General features: G+C 40.2%; 1 protein-coding gene across 5 annotated transcripts in view; it reads left to right on the forward strand.

Annotated features, from left to right (window-relative positions):
- The window catches only part of LOC133555292 (arginine-glutamic acid dipeptide repeats protein-like), a 90,589-nt gene that overhangs the window by 12,972 nt on the left and 56,218 nt on the right, over positions 1-21,399 (forward strand). For 4 of the 5 annotated variants that reach the window (XM_061904939.1, XM_061904941.1, XM_061904940.1 and 1 more), the window contains exons 4-6: positions 56-160; positions 17,898-17,946; positions 18,317-18,441. In XM_061904939.1, the coding sequence (XP_061760923.1) occupies positions 56-160; positions 17,898-17,946; positions 18,317-18,441 (279 nt within the window). Of the gene's footprint in view, positions 1-55; positions 161-7,189; positions 7,407-17,897; positions 17,947-18,316; positions 18,442-21,399 lie in introns of those variants that run through there. The other variant, XM_061904944.1, reaches the window with a different exon arrangement.

Consider the following 21,399-nt stretch of genomic DNA (forward strand, 5'->3'; position numbering starts at 1 on the left):
AGTTAGCCACTTTATAAAGTACCGGTGTCTGATATGTTTGTCTGCTCTTCTACAGGGGGAAATGCAACATTTCGCATTTCTCCGACATTTTTGCTGCCAGGGAATTTAAAGCCCGCATTGACTCATTTTTCTACATCCTCGGATACAACCCAGAGACTAGGTAAGCAGCTTAATTTTCTTCTATCAATCCTTATCCGGGCACTTACTGTATTATTAAATCAATTAAACAATGTGGATGGCGATCATGAACAATTACACATGCATTACATATAGGCTCCAGTCACCCTCGCGACCCCGAGAGCTGTAGAAAATGGATGGATGGACATATTGATTTATAGAGGCTGCACAGACCTCACACTCAGCAGGTTGAGGGTTCGTATGTTGGTTTTGGACCATAAGTAAGGATGTGTACAGAGGTATCGATATATATATATATATATATATATATATATATATATATATATATATATATATATATATATATATATATATATATATATATATATATACACACACACACACAGTATATTAGGGCTGTGAATCATTGGGTGTCCCACGATTCGATTCAATATCGATTCTTGGGGTCACGATTCGATAATATATCGATTTTTTTCGATTTGATTAGATTCTCGATTCAAAAACAATATTTTTCCGATTCAAAACGATTCTGTATTCATTCAATACATAGGATTTCAGCAGGATGCTAGCAGAGTAGTAGATTTTTTTTTTAAAAAAGCTTTTATAATTGTAAAGGACAATGTTTTATCAACTGATTACAATAATGTAAATTTGTTTTAACCATTAAATGAACCAAAAATATGACTTATTTTATCTTTATGAAACTATTGGACACAGTGTGTTGTCAAGCTTATGAGATGCGATGCAAGTGTAAGCCACTGTGACACTATTGTTCTTTTTTATTATTTTTATAAATGTCTAATGATAATGTCAGTGAGGGATTTTTAATCACTGCTATGCTGAAATTATAATTAATATTGATACTGTTGTTGATAATATTCATTTTTGTTTCATTACTTTTGGTTTGTTCTGTGTCGTGTTTGTCTCCTCAATTGCTCTGTTTATAGCAGTTCTTAGCGTTGCTGGGTCAGGTTTGGTTTTGGAATTGGATTGCATTGTTATGGTATTGCTGTGTAGTGGTTTGTTCGATTGATGAAAAAATAAATAAAATAAAAATAAAAAATCAATTTTTTTAAAATGAGAATCGATTCTGAATTGCACAACGTAAACGATTCGAATGAATATATATATATATATATATATATATATATATATATATAAATATATATATATTAGGGGTGGGCAAATTAATGTGTTAATTACGAGTTAATTCATCAATATATATATATATATATATATATATATATATATATATAGTATATATTTATATATATGTTTATTTATATATATATATATATATATATATATATATTAGGGGTGGGCAAATTAATGCGTTAATTACGAGTTAACTCATCAATCTATTAACGCCGACAATTATTTTATCGCACATTTGCGTATGTTGTTTACATGCTTTTATTTTGTTAACGCCTTTTCTTAACAAGATGGTTGCGCCTGGACGGATTTCGGCGTCGAGGGGCTCTTGGTAAAGATGCAACATTTGGCAAAAATATCGGACAATTCTGAAAATTTCACGGCTGGCTTACAGCGTGGTCACTCCGGGATCACTTACGACCGCCAGACAATTCTGAATGTGGATAGATCGGGCCGTTTTGGACTGAATGACGCGTGCTTGCTAGACCGGCTAGCTAGTATGGGAATACTTTGCCGGCTACATCCAGCAGCCTGTGAAGCAGCGGAGTATATGTGTTATCTGTTTATTTATGAATAATGCAGACGAGGCGTGTTGGCTGAGTTCTTAACGTTTGCTCTCAGAGCGTGCATATCACAACATACAAGATGCCGTCATGGCGACACAACCTATACCGGGCTACCGCGCATGCTCGTCACTCCTGTTTCATGCTGGGTAGGGTAGTTCTTTTTTTCCATGGCTCATAACATCACAATATAGTACCATGTATATGATGCGTTCAGTTTATCAAAGCACCAAGCAAACAATCGGAAAACTCCCATCATATCAATTCCTAGATATGGTCGTAATTATTTTAAGAGCACTACGCATAATAAACACAACATTATCAATATTGCTACTATGGATAATTTGATCAAAAATTCCCTAAAACAGCCCACTACCTATAATATAGGTTTTTTAAACATAAGATACCTGATAAAAAAAATGTTTCTGCTGTTACCTCAGAAATTGCCTGTTCGGATGTTATGATTGTGGCTCTGAGATTTGTATGTAGATTATATTTATTTCCCATAACAAACAGGATAACTTAAATACCCTGGCAGTGGCAATAAGCTTAAATGTTTGTATTTACATTTTTTGAGTTGATTTTCATAAAATATGCTATTTAACTGCTACTGTTTAACAAGGACTGATTTAAATTGTGTTTGCACAACAAATGTTTTGGCGCTTATGTTCATGTGGGAGAATATTCCAATAAAGGTGCACTACATACTACTTTTGAATTCATTATTGGCCTTTGCGTATACAATGCAGTTAATCGCGATTAATCGAAGAAATAGTGCGATTAACTTCGAATAATTTTTTTAATCGTTGCCCAGCCCTAATATATATATATATTTATATATATATATGTATATATGTATATATATATATATATATATATATATATATATATATATATATATATAATGTGTGTATAAATATTTGTATGTTTGTATCTATACATGTTTATGTTTGTATCTATACATGTATATGTATGTTTATATATATATATATATATACATATATATATATATATATATATATATATATATATATATATATATATATATATATATATATATATATATATATATATATCTACTATATATATATATCTTTTAAAGACAGTAGATTTTACCCTAATTAGATGCACTGATAGTATTAAAACTAATAAAGTATTATGTACTATAAAGTAAAGACCACTTGACAGATGTATAATAATATTTAGGTGGATAATGATCCCACATCTTGGGGACATTGCAAGCTGCATCCAAAAACTTTAAAGTTGCATGTGTTTTCAAAAGTTCCAATCGAATCCAGGCAATCATTAATTTTTTTAGTGCATGTAAACATCTTGAGCGTGTGTGTATGATGTTAGGTTGAGGGTGAGACCATTCAGGAATATAATAATAATAATAATAATGAATAAGTAATATTAAAAACCAAAACGGGTCCACAAAAATATTGTTGATGGCCTCGTGTGCATGCATGTTTCTGTACAGTGACATGTTGTCGGAACCGAAACATCGTCCAAAAACTTAATTGTTGAGTAGCCCAGTGATTTTCAACCACTGTGCCGCAGCACACAGGTGTGCTGTTGGATACAGTCTGATGTGCTGTGGGAGATTATATAATTTCACCTATTTGGGTTAAAAATATTTTATGCAAACAAGTACTTATAATTGGCAAATATAGTGCCGTTGAGTGTCTGTGCTGTCTATAGCTCAGTAGAGTAACCGTGTAATACTCTTCCATATCAGTTGGTGACAGCAGGTAGCTAATTGCTTTGTAAATGTCCTATCTAATGCTTATACCAAAAATAAACAAATGGTGAGTGCCCCTAAAAAAGGCACTGAAGCTTAGGGATGGCTATGAAAAACTAAACTAAAACTGAACTGGTTATAGAGTAAACAAAAACAGAATGCTGGACAACAGCAAATACTTACAGCGTTTGGAGCAGACGGCGTCCACAAAGTACATCAGTACATGACATGACAATCAACAATTTCAACACAAAGGAGGATAGTCTCCGCACAACTGAAATAGTCTCGATTGCTCAAACAAAGCAGGTGTGGGAAATAGTGGTCAAAGTAGGACATGAAACTGCTACAGGAAAATACCAACAAAACAGGAAAAGCCACCAAAATAGGAGCGCAAGACACTACACACAGGAAAACAGCAAAAAACTACAAATAAGTCACGTGTGATGTGACAGGTCGTTAAAAAAAAAAAAACTACAAATAAGTCACGTGTGATGTGACAGGTCGTTACACCTCCTTTGAGACAAGAGCCATAGTGATGCATGGTTGCTTATGGTTTGAGTTCATATCCAACACTTGCGAGAACAACTTTTTATTGTCAATATCAACTATCGAGTTTACATTTGTAATGTTTTCTGGAGGCCTTCACGGTGGAAGAAGGGTTAGTGCGTCTGCCTCACAATACGAAGGTCCTGCATTCTTGGGTTCAATCCCAGGCTCGGGATCTTTCTGCATGGAGTTTGCATGTTCTCCCCGTGAATGCGTGGGTTCCCTCCGGGTACTCCGGCTTCCTCCCACTTCCAAAGACATGCACCTGGGGATAGGTTGATTGGCAACACTAAATTGGCCCTAGTGTGTGAATGTGACTGTGAATGTTGTCTGTCTATCTGTGTTGGCCCTGCGATGAGGTGGCGACTTGTCTAGGGTGTAGCCCGCCTTCCGTCCGGTTGGAGCTGAGATAGGCGTCAGCGCCCTCCGCGACCCCAAAAGGAAATTAGTGGTAGAAAATGGATGGATGGATGGATGTTTTCTGGAACCTTGGGTCTAAAAAGGTTGAACAACATTTTCTACCGCTTTTCCCTTTTTGGGGTGGCAGGGGGGTGCTGGACCCTATCTCAGCTGCATTCGGGCGTAAGGTGGTGTACACCCTGGACAAGACGCCACCTCATCGCAGGGCCAACACAGATAGACATTCACACACCAGGGCCAATTTAGTGTTGCGAGTCAACCTATCCCCAGGTGCATGTTTTTGGCGTTTGGAGGAAACCGGAGCACGCGGAGGGAACCAGGGATGGGAATTTTCCGCGGATCCGCAGAATTCCGCCAATTTTGGCGCTGCCAGGGTCATTTATATAATATAATGCCAATGTGTGAAGTCACCAGATTGGCTAAGCTCTACTATCAACTGACAACATCAACCAATGACATTGCTCGTTATACGCGTCTGCACGCGTCGTTTGCCGACAATATGTAGTCCCTGATCCTCAATTATTGTGAGCGTTTCTGAACTCGTATTCTTATAATATTATATGATATATAATTCGTTATAATAGAAGAGAACAAGATGGCGCCGGTGTGTCTGGTTCGCCGCTTGCCTCTTAGCACTACTGTCTGTTTTGTGGTTATTTTGACGTGTGTTTTGAGGACCATCGACTCACTTATAGTGTATGAACGCCAGGAGTTGTTGAGGATAGGGGAGTCAGTACGGTCATGTGAACTTTACAATGCAAGAGACTCTGATGAATTTTTCCGTGCTAATGCCAACCTACCCGAGTGCTTCCGTCGGGTGAACACGCCGCTGCCCAGGAAGCGGAAATGCCGAGGATTGCGATCCAGCCGACTGGTAAAAGTGAAAGCTTGGTTGGGACATCCTGACGCGGTGAAGATCTCTGCACTTCCCCTGGAGTACAGCAACTGTTTTGGTCGCTATTTGTCGCGTCGGGCACTTCGACTGGTCGGCGGGACAGCGGGAAGATCCCTGCGCGCTGCGCCCTCTTCGCTCATCTCACCGGGGCTCAGGTGGCGTGTCCCTGGCTAATATTCGGCCTCAGTGCTTATATTGCAAGGACATTGTGAACTATGGATCTCGGGGAAAGGTGGCACTCTTTGACCACGCAAAATCGGCAAGGCATCTAAGTAAAGTGAGTTTACGGAGAAGTAATTTTTCACTGGGATCTGCCTTCAAGCTGAAGTCAAACATCGTCACAAATGCAGCCTCAAATCAACTATCGAAGCCTCCCACCTCCGACTCGGCTCCACTCATACCAATCTACGACAGAAGAGTCCACTCAGAGATACAATACACGATCTTATGTATTTCAAAATTTTTATATTTTGAATTGTGGTTAATCCATTTGTTGGCCTATTTTTGTCTATAATCCAAAAGTGTGCAAGAATTTGATATATGTGTAAACTTGTATACGTAAATTTCATCACATGGTACATTTTTATGAAAATATTTGCTAATAAATGTGAAATTTTGGTCAGGAGAATATTGTTAGATTTTGACTCAAAATAGCAGGAAATGCATCCTAAACTAACACAGATTTCAAAATTTCTAAGTGCATTCGGTGTGGCCACCGCGCGGCCTTCCGCAAAGCGGTGTTTGAGGATAAAAAATATTTCAGCTGATTTTGTAAATCTTCATTCCCATCCCTGGGGAACCCATGCTGTCACGGGGAGAACATGCAAACGCCACACAGAAAGATCCTGAGCCGGGGATTAAACTCAGGACTACTCAGGACCTTCGTATTGTGAGGCACATGCACTAACCCAGGGATAGGGTACCTATGGCTCTAGAGCCAGATGTGGCTCTTTTGATGACAGCACCTGGCTCTCAGATAAATTTTAGCTGATATTGCTTAACACGGTAAGTAATGAATAATTCCGCTGGTAATCACAGTGTCAAAAATAACGTTCAAAATATAAAACATTCTCATGCATTTTAATCCATCCATCCGGTTTCTACCGCACCTGTTCAAGAAGTCGCAATAACGGTAGGAAGTATTTTATTTGTTGTTGGTTAGCTTCAGAATAACAATGTTATTAAGAAGAATAAAATACTTATTATACTCTAAAAATGTTGGTCTTACTTAAAAATGCACGCATTTAGTTGTATTCAGTGTTAAAAAAATATATTATATGGCTCTCACGGAAATACTTTTTAAAATATTCGGCTTGTGTGGCTCTCTCAGCCAAAAAGGTTCCCGACCCCTGCACTAACCCCTGTAACCACCGTGCTGCCCCTATGAGAGTGATAGAAATAAATATCATACAATAAAAGCAGCACCATCTGCTGGATCTAGCTGCATCTGATTGTTATTATTATCCACATGATGGTTCCCCTCACATGTTACACTGACAGCAGTCGTCGTGTACGCACTGGGGGGGGGGGTCTTCCTCCTCCTCCTCCCCTGCTTCACATGCTTGATATTCAAAGCGGCGTGTCTGCTGCCTCGCAGTAAGTTGCACCCGTGTTTATTATGGCGCAGCCACACTGAGGGCGGGGGTGGTGGGGGCAGTGATTTCCGTCTCTTGCGTGCGTGTGTCCGCGCTTCTGGTTGGCCGCGCGCGTCTCTGCGAGGTCGCGGCACATGCTCAGTGTCGTCCCCGGCAAACAGCGAGGCGAGCTCGGCGGCGCCGTGCACTGTGTGCGCTTCGCAGGCGGAGGTCACGACTCAGTCAGCGCATGCCTCTCCATTTTGAGCGACCCGCACACATAAGGTGGGAGAGGGGCTGTCCTGCACACCGCGCACTGTCACCCAGAAAAGGGGGGGCTCCATGGCCGACATGGACGACTTGTTCAGCCCACGGAGGTAAGGTGTGCGCCCTGGAGCTGCTACTAGCTAGGCAGCGTTGATGCCGCTTGCTCTCTCTCTCTCTCAATATGTCTCTCTCTTTATTTGTTTTGGATGCATTTCCACATATGATGCTATTGTAGTCGTCATGCAGGCACGCGTGTATTTCCACGAGCAAACGTGGCTCCATTTTGTTTACAATCAGATGACATGGCGCTCACTAGCAGCATGAGAGCAGAGTCTGCTGCTGCCCGAAAAAGCTCGACTTCCACTCCGGTCCAAATCATTTTTAAATACCGCCGAGTTGGCTCTTGTTTGTTCTGTGCTGCAATTATATGTCAGTGTGCCACAGACTCGCGCCGCCATTGGTTGAATTTGATAAAGGGGCGGGGCTACCCCTGATTACACACAGAGAAACGACTATTGTCATCCATCCATCCATTTCTACCGCTTGTCCCTTTTTCGGGTGGGGGTGCTGGAGCCTATCTCAGCTGCATTCGGGTGGAAGGCGGGGTACACCCTGGGACAAGTCGCCCTCTCATCACAGGGCCAACAGATATGTTAATTGTAATTACTATGTAATTATCATATAATTACTATGTAATCATATGATTAACAACTCCATCCATCCATCTTCTTCCGCTTATCCAAGGTCTGGTCGCGGGCCCAGCAGCCTAAGCAGGGAAGCCCAGACTTCCCTCTCCCCATCCACTTTGTCCAGCTCCTCCCGGGGGATCCCGCGGCGATTAACAACTAAGAATTGAAAACAATTAACAACTACGAATAATTTTTATATATGTATATATTTTTTTTTTTTTGGGACATCCAGCATCAGAAATTTTATATCCATTACATCATATTTACCGTTTTTTTCATAGTTTGGCCAGGTTTGCAACATGTACTCCAGAGCGACTTATGTGTAAAATCATTAACACATTACCGTAAAATATCAAATAATATTATTTATCTCATTAGCGGAAGAGACCAAGAAAATCTCAGCAATCGTCACGCACACGTCAACCAATAAGAATTCGGCGGGGGAGGGTCATGGCAGAAGTGCCTTGTGGGTCATGGAATGCTAACTGCTGTATGCTATATGCTACTGCCGTAGCTATTAAAATGGATCATTTCATCGTTGGTGGTGACTAATAAAAACTGAGAAGAGAATGGCTGAACAAAAATTGGACCAAAAAGGAAATCATGTACTGCAGATTACAAGCTGGACGTAGTGAAATATGCAGCAGAAAACGACAAGAGGAAGCGGCGCATACCTTTAAAGTTGGCAGAGTTGTTTAGAAGCGACATCGAGGAAGAAGATTTCATCGAATTTAGCAATTAGGAGTGACAAACTGTTTGGTAAACGTATAGCATGTTCTATATGCTATAGTTATTTAAATGACTCTAATCATAATATGTTACGTTAACATACCAGGCACCTTCTCAGTTGGTTATTTATGCGTCATATAACGTACACTTATTCAGCCTGTTGTTCACTATTCTTTATTTATTTTAAATTGCCTTTCAAATGTCTATTCTTGGTGTTGGATTTTATCAATAAATTTCCCCCAAAAATGCGATTTATACTCCACTGCGACGTATATATGTTTTTTTCCTTCTTTATTATGCATTTTCGGCCGGTGCGACGTATACACCGGAGCGATTTATAATCCGAAAAATACGGTACATAAATCATATTTCTGTTGTCTGCCCTAAATGTCAACATTTTTTTTGGGTTTATATCCCAACAATGCCACACCCCTCCCACGACCCAAAAGAATGAAATGGCAAGAAACCAAAATGATAATATTTACAGATAAACCAATTAAACAAAGGAAAAACTAATACTTTTTTTAAGAATAATTTTTAAAGTTTATGTGGGAATTTAAAAAATAAAATACTGTTTTACCTTTTGATGAATCAATATTTTTGGCGTTTTTATGTTCCATTGCTTCTTGTGTACTTATAAGATTAAACTATAATAATACGCTAACAAATCAACATTTTAAAAAACAAACCTTTTAGAGGACAATTCCCTGAATTTCTTAGTGACGAATAAAATTAATATTATTAATTAATAATATTATTGTTCGCGGGGGTGCTGGGGCATATCTCAGCTGCATTCGGGCGGAAGGAGAGGTACTCCCTGGACAAGTCGCATCTCATCGCAAGGTCAAGCTACACTGACAGACAACATTCACACACGAGGGCCAATTTTTAATGTTGCCAATCAACCTATCCCCAGGTCGGTATGAGCGGTAGAAAATAAATGGATGGATGGAATAATAATTGGTTTGGATGGATGGACTAAATTGACCATTCACGCTTTGGAAAACTCTGGGTACATAGTGTTGTCCCGATACCAATATTTTGGTACTGGTACCATAATTATTTTAATACTTTTGGATACTTTTCTAAATAAAGGGGACACCCAAAAAATGCATTATTGGCTTTATTTTAACAAAAAATCTTACGGTACATTAAACATATCTTTCTTATTGCAATTTTGTCCTTAAATAAAATAGTGAACTGCTGACATATGCAGTAACATATTATGTAATTTATCGTTTTATTATTTTGTCAAAATGATTAAGGACAAGTGGTGGAAAATGAATTATTAATCTACTTGTTCATTTACTGTTAATATCTGGTTTATGTTCTCTTTTACCATGTTCTATCTACACTACTGAGGGGTGGCGAACTGGTACATTTCAGAGGGGGTATATTACTGAATATGATTCATCGGTATCGCGGTACTATACTAATACCGGTATACAGTACAACCCTAGTACATAGTCATTTGTACTTACTTCCCTTAAGTTGTGCTGCCTTGAGCTGTTTAAATTGTGATTTGTGCGATTAGTTTTTCCACTTGTTAGATATTATTATACAGGCCAATCTTAGTTCACCCTACCCCCCATTTTGCTCCGAATTAAACTAAAATGTTCTGTTGTTTGTGCTGTTATTACTGTTTGTGCTGCTATTATTTTTGAGCTATTAAACATGTATCCTCTGACAAAAACATCATCCAGCCCAATCACTTAATTCAAATAGAGGAAAACATTTTCTGTATCTTTTGTGACGCCAAAAATGTTTTTGTATAAAAGTGCTTATCCAAACTATGATAAATCATTAAAGACTTTATTTTGTCCTTTTTATCAGGAGATCTCAAACGGCTACAGGTTCCAAAAAGATTTTTTAAAACGGTAGAAAGGGGTAATAAAAACTCTACAAGCCTAGTTAAGATTTTCTTCTTAATTTATAAAGATTTTTCAAACAGATGAGTCATCCGGTTGTTGCGAGAACCGGCTCTCAAGGTTCCGTTTTCTGGGAATCAGTTTTGTTAACCATTTCCTTATGAATGGCTGTGGGCACGCATAACGTCACCACGGCGCCGATCAGCAGCACAGACGTCAGAATTATTCAGGAGAAAGGAATACAACAGGGAAACTTGCAATATTTGCGTATTGGATATCTCATCACTTTGAAAAAATACTAGCAGAAACATTAGCAGACACAGCATGTGATACTGTTAAATGAATGATATGTTTTTGATCCCCTCCGAGATGTAGGTGAATCACCACCACCAGCGGTTGCAAAGTCAGCACATTGTCTGCTCCTTAATACTGTAGGTCAGTGGTCCCCAACCTTTTAGTATCCACGGACCGTTCAACGCTTAATAATTTGTCCCGCGGCCCGGGTGTCACATCTATGGATCATGTTTTGTTTTGTCATGTTATATTTTTGATTTTGGACAATCAGTCAGGTTTTGCACTTCCTGGTTTTGTTTGTTTCCATGCCAACCTCATTAGTTTTCACCTGTCACGTCCCTGTTCTCAGCCTCACCTGTTTTCACTAATCATCACAACTATTTAAGTCACTCTTTTTCTTGTCTTCGTCCTGGGATGATCACACACTCACACGCACCCTACCCTTGCTGTACAAACTTTTACGTCCTGTCCACAGTTCCATGCCGAGTAAGTTTATGTATTTATGCCACAGTGCTATTTTTGTTCTGTCTGTTCATAGTTCATTCATGCCAATCGAGCAAGTGTTTTTGTTTCCTGTTTGTATTTTGTAGCCAAGTTTTATACCTCCTTGTGAGCGCCCTTAGTTTGATTATTTTTGATTATAGTGTTTGTTTATTTAATAAATCATGTACTTACATTCATGCCTGACTCGTCCCAAATCATCATTGCATCGAGGAAGCACAAACATCCACAGCCCAAGCATGACAGAAAGATCCCAGCATAAGAGCTCCTTCGCAGATGATCTTTTGGACGAGGCTTCGTTGGCGGTGCTGCGCGCTAAGGAGGAGGAAACGCTCCGCTATTCCTCCATGGTGCTCAAAGATATGATGTGGGGGCCAAATGGCAAATTGGTGCCAATAACATCCATTTGGTCCGAAGATTACGCCATGCCGTCTTCCCGGAAGCGTCACCCTCAACGAAGGACGTTGGGGAAGGCTTCCAGGTGCGGAAAGGAAGCGTCGCGCCAGCAAGCTCCTCCCACTCAGGGCGGAAGTGGACCGCAAGCTGCCCGGACTCTCCATGACAACGTCACGCCACCGTCAACAGACATCACAGACCAGGATTTTTTTTTCAAATCTTTCACAGTTAATCACCCACCTCCATCAGAAAACTCAGACCCCATAGCAATGATAAATCATTACCAAAAAATTATTTTGAACATTAGAGCACATGAATCACAGCCATCCAAAGTTCATGCCACGCCCCCCAGGACTCAAGCCCCCCCCAAGCCACACATTTTTTTTTCTGACCAAACCAATACAATCAATGAAAAACAAAAATATGGACAATGTAAAGAGGAAGATTCTGCCCTCCTCCTCACCTCCCTCCACCTTCCCCAAAAGACTTTTCCAGCTCACGTTGAGAGTGTCTGGGAGTCACTCCTTGAGGGGGGGGCTGGGGCTGGGAGTTTGTTGGTTGATTCTCCCCAGTGTATTGCCAAGCCACAGCGACCAGCAAGTTCCCCACTTCCAGTTTTTCAACCTGCCAAGCCACAGCGGCCAACACGGCCACCTCCTCCAGTCTTTCAGCCTGCTAAGCCGCAGCTTCCAGCGAGGCCACCTGCACCAAGATCAAGTCCACGTCCAGCTCCAAGATCAAGTCCACGTCCAGCACCAAGATCAAGTCCACGTCCAGCACCAAGATCAAGTCCACGTCCAGCACCAAGATCAAGTCCACGTCCAGCACCAAGATCAAGTCCACGTCCAGCACCAAGATCAAGTCCACGTCCAGCACCAAGATCAAGTCCACGTCCAGCACCAAGATCAAGTCCACGTCCAGCACCAAGATCAAGTCCACGTCCAGCTCCAAGCCCAAGTCCACGTCCAGCTCCAAGCCCAAGTCCACGTCCAGCTCCAAGTCCACGTCCATGCCAAAGTCCAAGTCCACGACGCCAAGTGCCCCCAGTGGCAGCTCCACGTCGAAGCCAAGCGCCACCAGTGGCAGCTCCACATCGAAGCCAAGCGCCGCCAGTGGCAGCTCCACGACCAAGTCCACGTCGACCGCCAAGTCCAAGTCCACGTCGACCGCCAACACCTGCCACGATGACGACGCGCCCGCCTCCTTGTTGGCCACGGAAGTGGCTGCTACGTGGGTGTCCACCACGCCAAAGATGCCGACCTCGTCGGCCACAATTATGGCCACTACGTGGTCGTCCGCCACGCCAAGGGGGTTGTCCGCCACGCCAAGGGGGTCAGCAACGGATATGGCCGTTCCCGGGTCGCCCACCTCGGTCCTCCACGCGTCGCCACCACCTGACCTTGCCCCGTTGGATACGGGGACACGTGGTTTGGCGATCCACCACCATGTCCCCCTCCCGCCCTCCCATGACTCTCGATCATAGTTTTGTTTTGTTTTTTGTTTTGGACATCTGGGAGCTGTCTTGCATCGAGGAAGAACAAACATCCACAGCCCAAGCATGACACCGGGGGGAGGTGTGGGAGAATCCTTTTATTTTTTTCTTTGTCCTGAAAAAGGGACGTTTTTGTCATGAAAAAGGGAGGTTAAGTGAATATTGTGTTTTTTATGTTGATTTAATAAAAAATAAAAAAAATATGTATTTATTTATTTTTTTAATAAAAATTAATAAAAAATTCTTCTGCGGCCCGGTGGTTGGGGACAACTGCTGTAGGTGACTAACAAACTAACACTGCCATAATGTTAAAACAAGCTATTATTAACTGTAAACATGAAATGAATATGTTTCTCATGCATCGCATGACAAGACCGCATCTGCATGCCAACTTCCAAGAGGTGTCCTCCACAGCTGGAGACATCGTGATTAGTCTTAAATATCGTGAATGCTTTCTAAAAAAGCGGAAACGTCTAATATTTAGCAAAAATAATGGTTAATTTTCATCGTTGATGGTTGAAAAATTGTACAGTGTACAGTTCACCTTGACTTGCTTATATTTGTCTTTGACTGACATATTTGTACTTACTTTTGAGTGCTAAGCATATACACTGTGTATATATATAGTCACGATCAAAAGCTTACATACACTTGTAAAGAACATAATGTTATGGCGGTCTTGAGTTTCCAATGCTTTCTACTAGAGATGCGCGGGGTCGGGCGGGTGACATGACGATAAAATAGATTTTAAATAGATTCGGGCGGGTGGCGGTTCAACCATTCGGAAATATATATATACATAGTTCAGCGGTCAGCAACCTTTACCACTCAAAGAGCCATTTTGACCCGTTTCACAAAGTAAAGAAGACAATGGGAGCCGCAACCATTCTCGCGAATATCTGCTGGTTGTCACCCAGATAACAAGATTAAGGGCGTGCTATAAAGCCATTGCCTTTGACGTCTTCTACAACATGTACAAACTGCTTGCCAGTCTAGCAACATGTTGTATTGTGGCTTCCGCAGATACACGTACAAGGTTGAAAGGCATACTGGGTGATACAGTTTACACTGAAGGTTGTGATATAAACAACTTTATCACTCTTACTAATATGCACCACACTGTGAACACACACCAAACAAGAATGACAAACACATTTCGGGAGAACATCCTTTTACAGTAACACAACATAAACGCAACACAACAAATACCCAGAATCCTTTGCATCCATGACTATTCCGGGCTATATACACCCCGCTAGCACCAAACCCCAGACACCCCCCCCCACCCCCCTCCCTCCCTCCCTCCACACCTCTGTGGTGGGCGGGGGTTTATAATATAAGCAGTAACAGTCATGGATGCATTGCATTCTGGGTAATTGTTGTGTTGCAGTTATGCTGTGTTACTGTGAGGATGTTCTCCCGAAATGTGTTTGTCATTCTTGTTTGGTGTGGGTTCACAGTGTGGTGCATATTAGTAAGAGTGTTAAACTTGTTTATATCACAACCTTCAGTGTAACCTGCATCACCCAGTATGCCTTTCAATCTTGTACGTGTATCTGCGGAAGCCACATACAACATGTTGCTGGACTGGCAAGCAGTTTGTACATGTTGTAGAAGGCGTCAAAGGCAATGGCTTTATAGCACGCCCTTATTCTTGTTATCTGGGTGACCACCAGCAGATATTCGCGAGAATGGTTGCGGCTCCCATTGTCTTCTTTACTTCGTGAAAAGGGTCAAAATGGCCCTTTGAGTGGTAAAGGTGGCCGACCCCTGGTATATAACGGGCGGGTGGTTGTGGTTTTGATAAAATGTTGGTTTGGGTGGATGGCGGGCGGATGACGACTTTAGTGATGCGGATGATATAATTGCCTCTCCGCGCATCTCTACTTTCTACAACTCTTTATTTTTTTGTGATAGAGTGATTGGAGCACATACTTGTTGGTCACAAAAAACATTCATGAAGTTTGGTTCTTTTATGAATTTATTATGAGTCTCTGAAAAATGTGACCAAATCTGCTGGGTCAAAAGTATACATACAGCAATGTTAATATTTGGGTAAATGTTCCTTGGCAAGGTTCACTGCAATAAGGCGCTTTTGGTAGCCATCCACAAGCTTCTGGTTACATTTTTTGACCACTTCTCTTGACAAAATTGGTGCAGTAAAGCTAAATGTTTTGGTTTTCTGACATGGACTTGTTTCTTCAAGATTCTCCACACGTTTAAGTCAGGACTTTGGAAAGGCCATTCTAAAACCTTAATTCTAGCCTGATTTAGCCATTCTTTTACCACTTGACGTGTGTTTGGGGTCATTGTCCTGTTGGACCCAACCTCCAGGCTGATGATTTTAGGTTGTCCTGAAGAGTTTGGAGGTAATCCTCCTTTTTCATTGTCCCATTTAAAGCACCAGTTTCATTGGCAGCAAAACAGGCCCAGAGTATAATACTACCATCACCATGTGTGACGGTGGATATGGTGTTCCTGGGATTAAAGACCTCACCTTTTCTCCTCAAAACATATTGCTGGGTATTGTGGCCAAACAGCTCAATTTTGTTTCATCTGACATCACATGGACAAAGATAAGACCTTCTGTAGGAAAGTTCTGTGGTCAGATGAAACAAAATTTGAGCTTTTTGTAAAAATCTCATCAATTCACATCCCTATAGATGACTGGTGCATTGTTGTTAGAGGTGCAGCAGTTTATCGACATTGTCAACAAAAATAGCCAAACAGTTGTCGCTGGCAAATTAATTAGTCCACAATCAGTAACGTCGCTTGGGTTTTTCCAAAGGAAACAATCATATGCAAGTCAGTGCAAATAGTGACTGACATCGACGGGAAAAGGAAGAAAAAGTGGTGAATACATATATAGTTTTGGAACATTTAAACCCTAAACACGTAAAATACATCAATCATTTGCTCAGTCTGAAAAGCTGAACTTGCTCTGTGAGCTTTTGAAGTGGAAGTGTGTTGGATATCTGGAAGATTATGATTTTGGTAGGATAGTTAGATTTTTACTTTGATAGCTAACAACAGATGAAGAAAGGCCACAATGACAAATGTTATTACACATACACACGCAAACAAAGTAATAAATATACGATTAGATGGATAAAAAATGTATCAGTAATATAAAATGAGTATCAGGTAGCTAAAAATGTGCAGCTTTCTAAACACATCACAAAATGTATTATATTTATTTTTGGTGTTGTTGTGTTCCTGTTGCTGTTATTTTGACTGTCCTTTTTTTCACATAAAAAATGTATACTTAGTTTTTGTCAGCAATTTGCCTGTCCTTGCTTTTAAATGGACAGAAATGTAATAGTTATTTTGTTTTTGTAGTTGCCTAATTAGCAGCATGGTTTCAGGACAAATAAATATTTCTGAATAAATTAGTTATCGTTATGAGTTAGCACATGCCTAAAAATATCTCAAGCTGAATTTTAAAGCAGGTGTCCAAGTTAGAGCCACTGAACAGGTTTGACTAAACGTTAGAATCCTATCAGACGACTAAGTTGCAGGACTATTTGCTATAAAGGGCTTCGGATTTGTAAGTATGCCCAATGCATTGCCAGCAGCCATATTGAAAGTACAGCGCTGCACGTAAACATTCGGAACTATTCTGTAGAAAATAGCATTGCACTGGCTGTGAAACGATGGCGAATTATTGTGAGTCATTAGATAAGAAGTCTGTTTTTCATTATAAGGTTAAAACACTTTGGATGTAAGGATGCGCACCAGATGGAGAAGTCTGTGTGGAAAAGAGACCACAACATCTTCCCCGTCTCATATCCGGACTTTGTGAACTACTTAATTTTTCAACCTACCCATTCTGCACCTTAAATGACTTTCAAAATGATAAGAGTTTAGAAAGCCACGACCGCTCTGTTTGTGGATGAGTTTGTGATGTTTGTGTTTATCTGTATAAACCCTGTAGACATTGCGTCTACAGAGATGAGCCGACCCAAGTTTGACTCCATAAAATCAGGACTAACCATTCTAAAGTCATTTCAGCACACCGTGACTGTCACCCCGGATTTCCACTGGCTGACAGTACATGTCACTATAGGTTCTAGTCTGGAGGACTGGGTCCAGTAAAAAACAGTTTTGTGGAGGACTGTAAAGAGAGTGGAGGGCCTCTCACATTTCAACCAGGCCTCCATGATGGAGTGCGAGCTTCTCGGGGTGCAAATCACACTGACACATTTTGGGCTGCCTTGCTCTTGCCTCTATGAAAATCAGTGCTGTTACCTTGGCAACCAAAGGGAAAGGCTTTTGAAAAGGAGCATCTTGTCATTTTCTTTAATCCACTGCAGCTGGAGATTCAGAACACTATTATTAAAGTGCAGTTGCTATGGCTACCGACATTTGTACCAGCAAAGGCCCTTGAAGACCCTCCTCATTCCCTCGATTCCTTTTTGAGGGTTGTGTTTTATTGCTGCTTTCACAATATGAAGCCTCCTCTGTCCTACACATTGTCGTAGCATTTAAGGCTTTTCAGAATAAAACATCCTACATGCACCGACTCTGTGAGCTTACTCAACGTCAACAAGTATAACACACGTTGCTTTCCTTTCAGCTAACTGGCTTCCAAGTAGATATGTTGTTTTAATCTGCTCTCTTTTGTCTCCTCAGGCGACTAAACAGCACTCAGGGGGAAATTCGAGTGGGCCCCAGCCACCAAGTAAGTCACTGCAGCATTCCCATTGAAAAACAGCTCCAATATCACTGCATGTTTTATTCTTTTTTTTTAAAAGTAATTCATTTTGTCCCTGTGTGTGCGTATTCTTTCACCAATCCACTGCCAAACATGATGAATGTTCTCATAACCTCGGAGGCGTTCTGTGGTATCGCTTCCTATGCTAGCTAATCACACCCAAAGTGCAGATGTATCATGAAGCAACTTGCATGTTCTGTCATACCCCGACGACACCACTCAGGCACAAAGTGAAAAGCCGATGACAAGTTGGAGGCTGATATTTTCTTCAGAGGTTGTGTGCTATTTGTAGTGTGACACCATCTGCTCTGCTCCTTCTCCCCTGGACCTAATTAAGGCCAAACTCCCAGAGCTGCAGCCGTTCCCCTCCTCTGGTAGCCAGGCTGTGACGGAGAATGAGGAGCTGGTCTGGATGCCGGGGGTCAATGACTGTGACCTTCTCATGTACCTCAGAGCCGCAAGGTGAGAACATCTCAATCTAGTCACTTTAACTTATGTTTGCATTAATAGGTAAACTTACGAGTTTAATTGGTTCAGTGAATGAGTTCCTAACTCAAAACACAATGTCTTAAATTGAAATTAATTCATAAATTAATTTAACAGCACCGTTTTAACATAAAACATGCCGTTTAAAGAGAACAAAGTTTTACATTAAAAATAATGTGTAAAAATAGTACTAAAAACAGTACAATGGAATGTACTACAACAACTATAACAAGTTTTGTGAAATAATGTAATGTACAGTATTTACCTTGGAGAGTGGACTTAGACAGTATCGCCTTCTAGCTGCTTCTCAGTCAAACACACCCTCAGCTGTTTTTGAATATTTTAATTGATGAATACCCACGGTTTAGATATTTTAACAATTTTGCTGGGGTTACACTCATTCTGCTTCAGAATGAGTGTAACCCCAGCATGTTACAGTATGTTACAGACTAGCAGTGATACGCTCAAATTACTTCACCAAGTTGGCTACACACTAGGGTTAAATAAATGATAAATGGGTTGTATTTCTAGAGCGCTTTTCTACCTTCAAGGTACTCAAAGCGCTTTGACACTACTTCCACATTTACCCATTCACACACACATTCACACACTGATGGAGGGAACTGCCATGCAAGGCGCTAACTAGCACCCACCAGGATTAAGGGTGAAGTGTCTTGCTCAGGACACAACGGACGTGACGAGGTTGGTACTAGGTGGGGATTAAACCAGGGACCCTCGGGTTGCGCACGGCTACTCTCCCACTGCGCCACGCCGTCCCTTAAATTTGACGGACGTTGTAATACTATCGTTGTATAGTGATAATGCATGTTGATGACACATTCTAGCTTTGTCCTCCAAATATGACACTAACAAGCAAACGATTGTGTCCCTCAACACAGTTTAGCATTTTAGATAGCTGCTAACATTACCGCCACAGTGCATAGCCACTTCTAAGCCAGTAATTTTTGCCTCCATGGCAGCAAAAAAACTATTGTTTCTTACAAGTATCCCTGTAGGACGAGAAATAGCTAAACTTGTTACACTACACACTGCAAACTAGAGCTCTTGAATGTAAACAAAGGAAGGCGGATCGATAGAAATATAGACAGTGATAATAGTCATCAAGTATCTTATCAGTACACAGTGAAACCTAGATTTACAAACTTTTATTTTTGCGAACTTTTCAATTTGCCAATTCGGATGGATAGATCAAGCCAAATATGCCTCTGTGTATGAACGCTACATTCATTCATTCATCCTCTCTCTTCTCGCCCTGTTTGCTCATTTTCCGAGGACAATGTAAATTTATTTTTACTTTTTTAAATGTTCATTATTGTAACAATATAATTGTTAAAGTTAAGGATTTTTGTGATTTATGGTTGTTTGTGAAGGCACAAAAAGGGACTTTTGTGTGTGTGCGCGCCAATGTTTGGCTGAGCATCGCATATAGATAGGATATTCCAGCTTGTTGTTGTTGTTTTGGCTAAAAAAGAAAAGGTTGTTTATCCATCACCCCGTAAGTTTGTTTGATATACAATACTGTATATGACGTTATGTTTTGTACTAAGTGTGCAAACCTTCATTTGAATATGGACTTTTGTTGAGGCTGGAAACATTTATTCATATTTACATTGCCTCTTACAGAAAATTTGTTTCACTATACAAATTTTTATATTTATGACGTGTTCAACAACCAATTCAGTTTGTAATTTGAGGTTTCACTACGTTATTCATAATACAGTGGTTTGTTAGGTCAATATTTTTGATAAGCAAAAAATATGTTGTCAATTTTGGTATTGTTTACAAACTGAGAAAATAACTTCCTGGACACAGGAGCACTTTTAAAGGCAAAAACCAACTCATTCAATCAAAGTCAATAGTAGGAAATCTTTGTATTGTTTTTTAAATAGAAACATTGCCATTATTTGTATTTGTCTAGTTATAATTGTGATTAAAAAAACATAAAATGGTCTTAGAAATTTGAAATATCCGTATCAGCACAGATATGAACAATAATGCTCTTGTAACTACTTGCTTTTAAATCGATACCCAAATGTATAGTATCGCCCAAAACTAGTCTAAAGAATCCAAACAACAGAAGAGTAAGTTGTTATTACATTTTAAGTTTATGTAGATCCATGTTACAGCAGGGAGTAACCAGCGAAAAACAGTCAATTTGCAAATATATGAATTAATAGTTTTGATAGAAAAATACAACTGGAAATGATGCAATATGTTACCCCATCTGTCAGCAGATAAATTAGAAGTTTCTGTAACGCAATTTGCAATGGTTATTTTATTATGTACGTACCAAATGATATATAGTTCTATATATATCATTATATAGAACACTGCAATATATGTCACAATATAGATTTTAATCCATATCACCCATTTCTACTGCACACTTATGTTTTTGATCATTTATTTTTTCAATTCCATGAATATCATCCACATCATTTTCTTAGCTCTGTCCTTCACACTCACTCTCTTTCTTTAAAGTTATGTCCATCTCTAGCTATAAACTTATGTAATATCATATGTTGTTGGCGGGCTTCACTGTGACATTTGTTACACCAACTAATGGCGGGATGCTTGTAACTAAAATTTTTGCTTTGTTGAGGTAACACTGTAGGTAACACTTTGACTGCAATAACAAACATTTGTTTAAATTATTGTAAGATTTTATGTTAAAATGAAGTTAATAATGACATTTGTTTATCGTCCCCTTTATTTCGAAAAGTATCAATATATTTTGGTACCGCAACCAAAATATCGGTATCGGGACAACCCTCCTCAAGGGCCAATCAAGATTTGTTTTCAAATGTGTATTCATTGCAATTGACATAAATGTGAGTGAAATATTGTGATTGTAAAAAGGAACATTTTTTGGGGAAAATAATGTTTGTTACCTCTCATTCATTCACGAACAAC

The sequence above is a fragment of the Nerophis ophidion genome, linkage group LG06, assembly GCF_033978795.1.
Source record: "Nerophis ophidion isolate RoL-2023_Sa linkage group LG06, RoL_Noph_v1.0, whole genome shotgun sequence".
In the NCBI taxonomy this organism is placed as follows: Eukaryota; Metazoa; Chordata; class Actinopteri; order Syngnathiformes; family Syngnathidae; genus Nerophis; species Nerophis ophidion.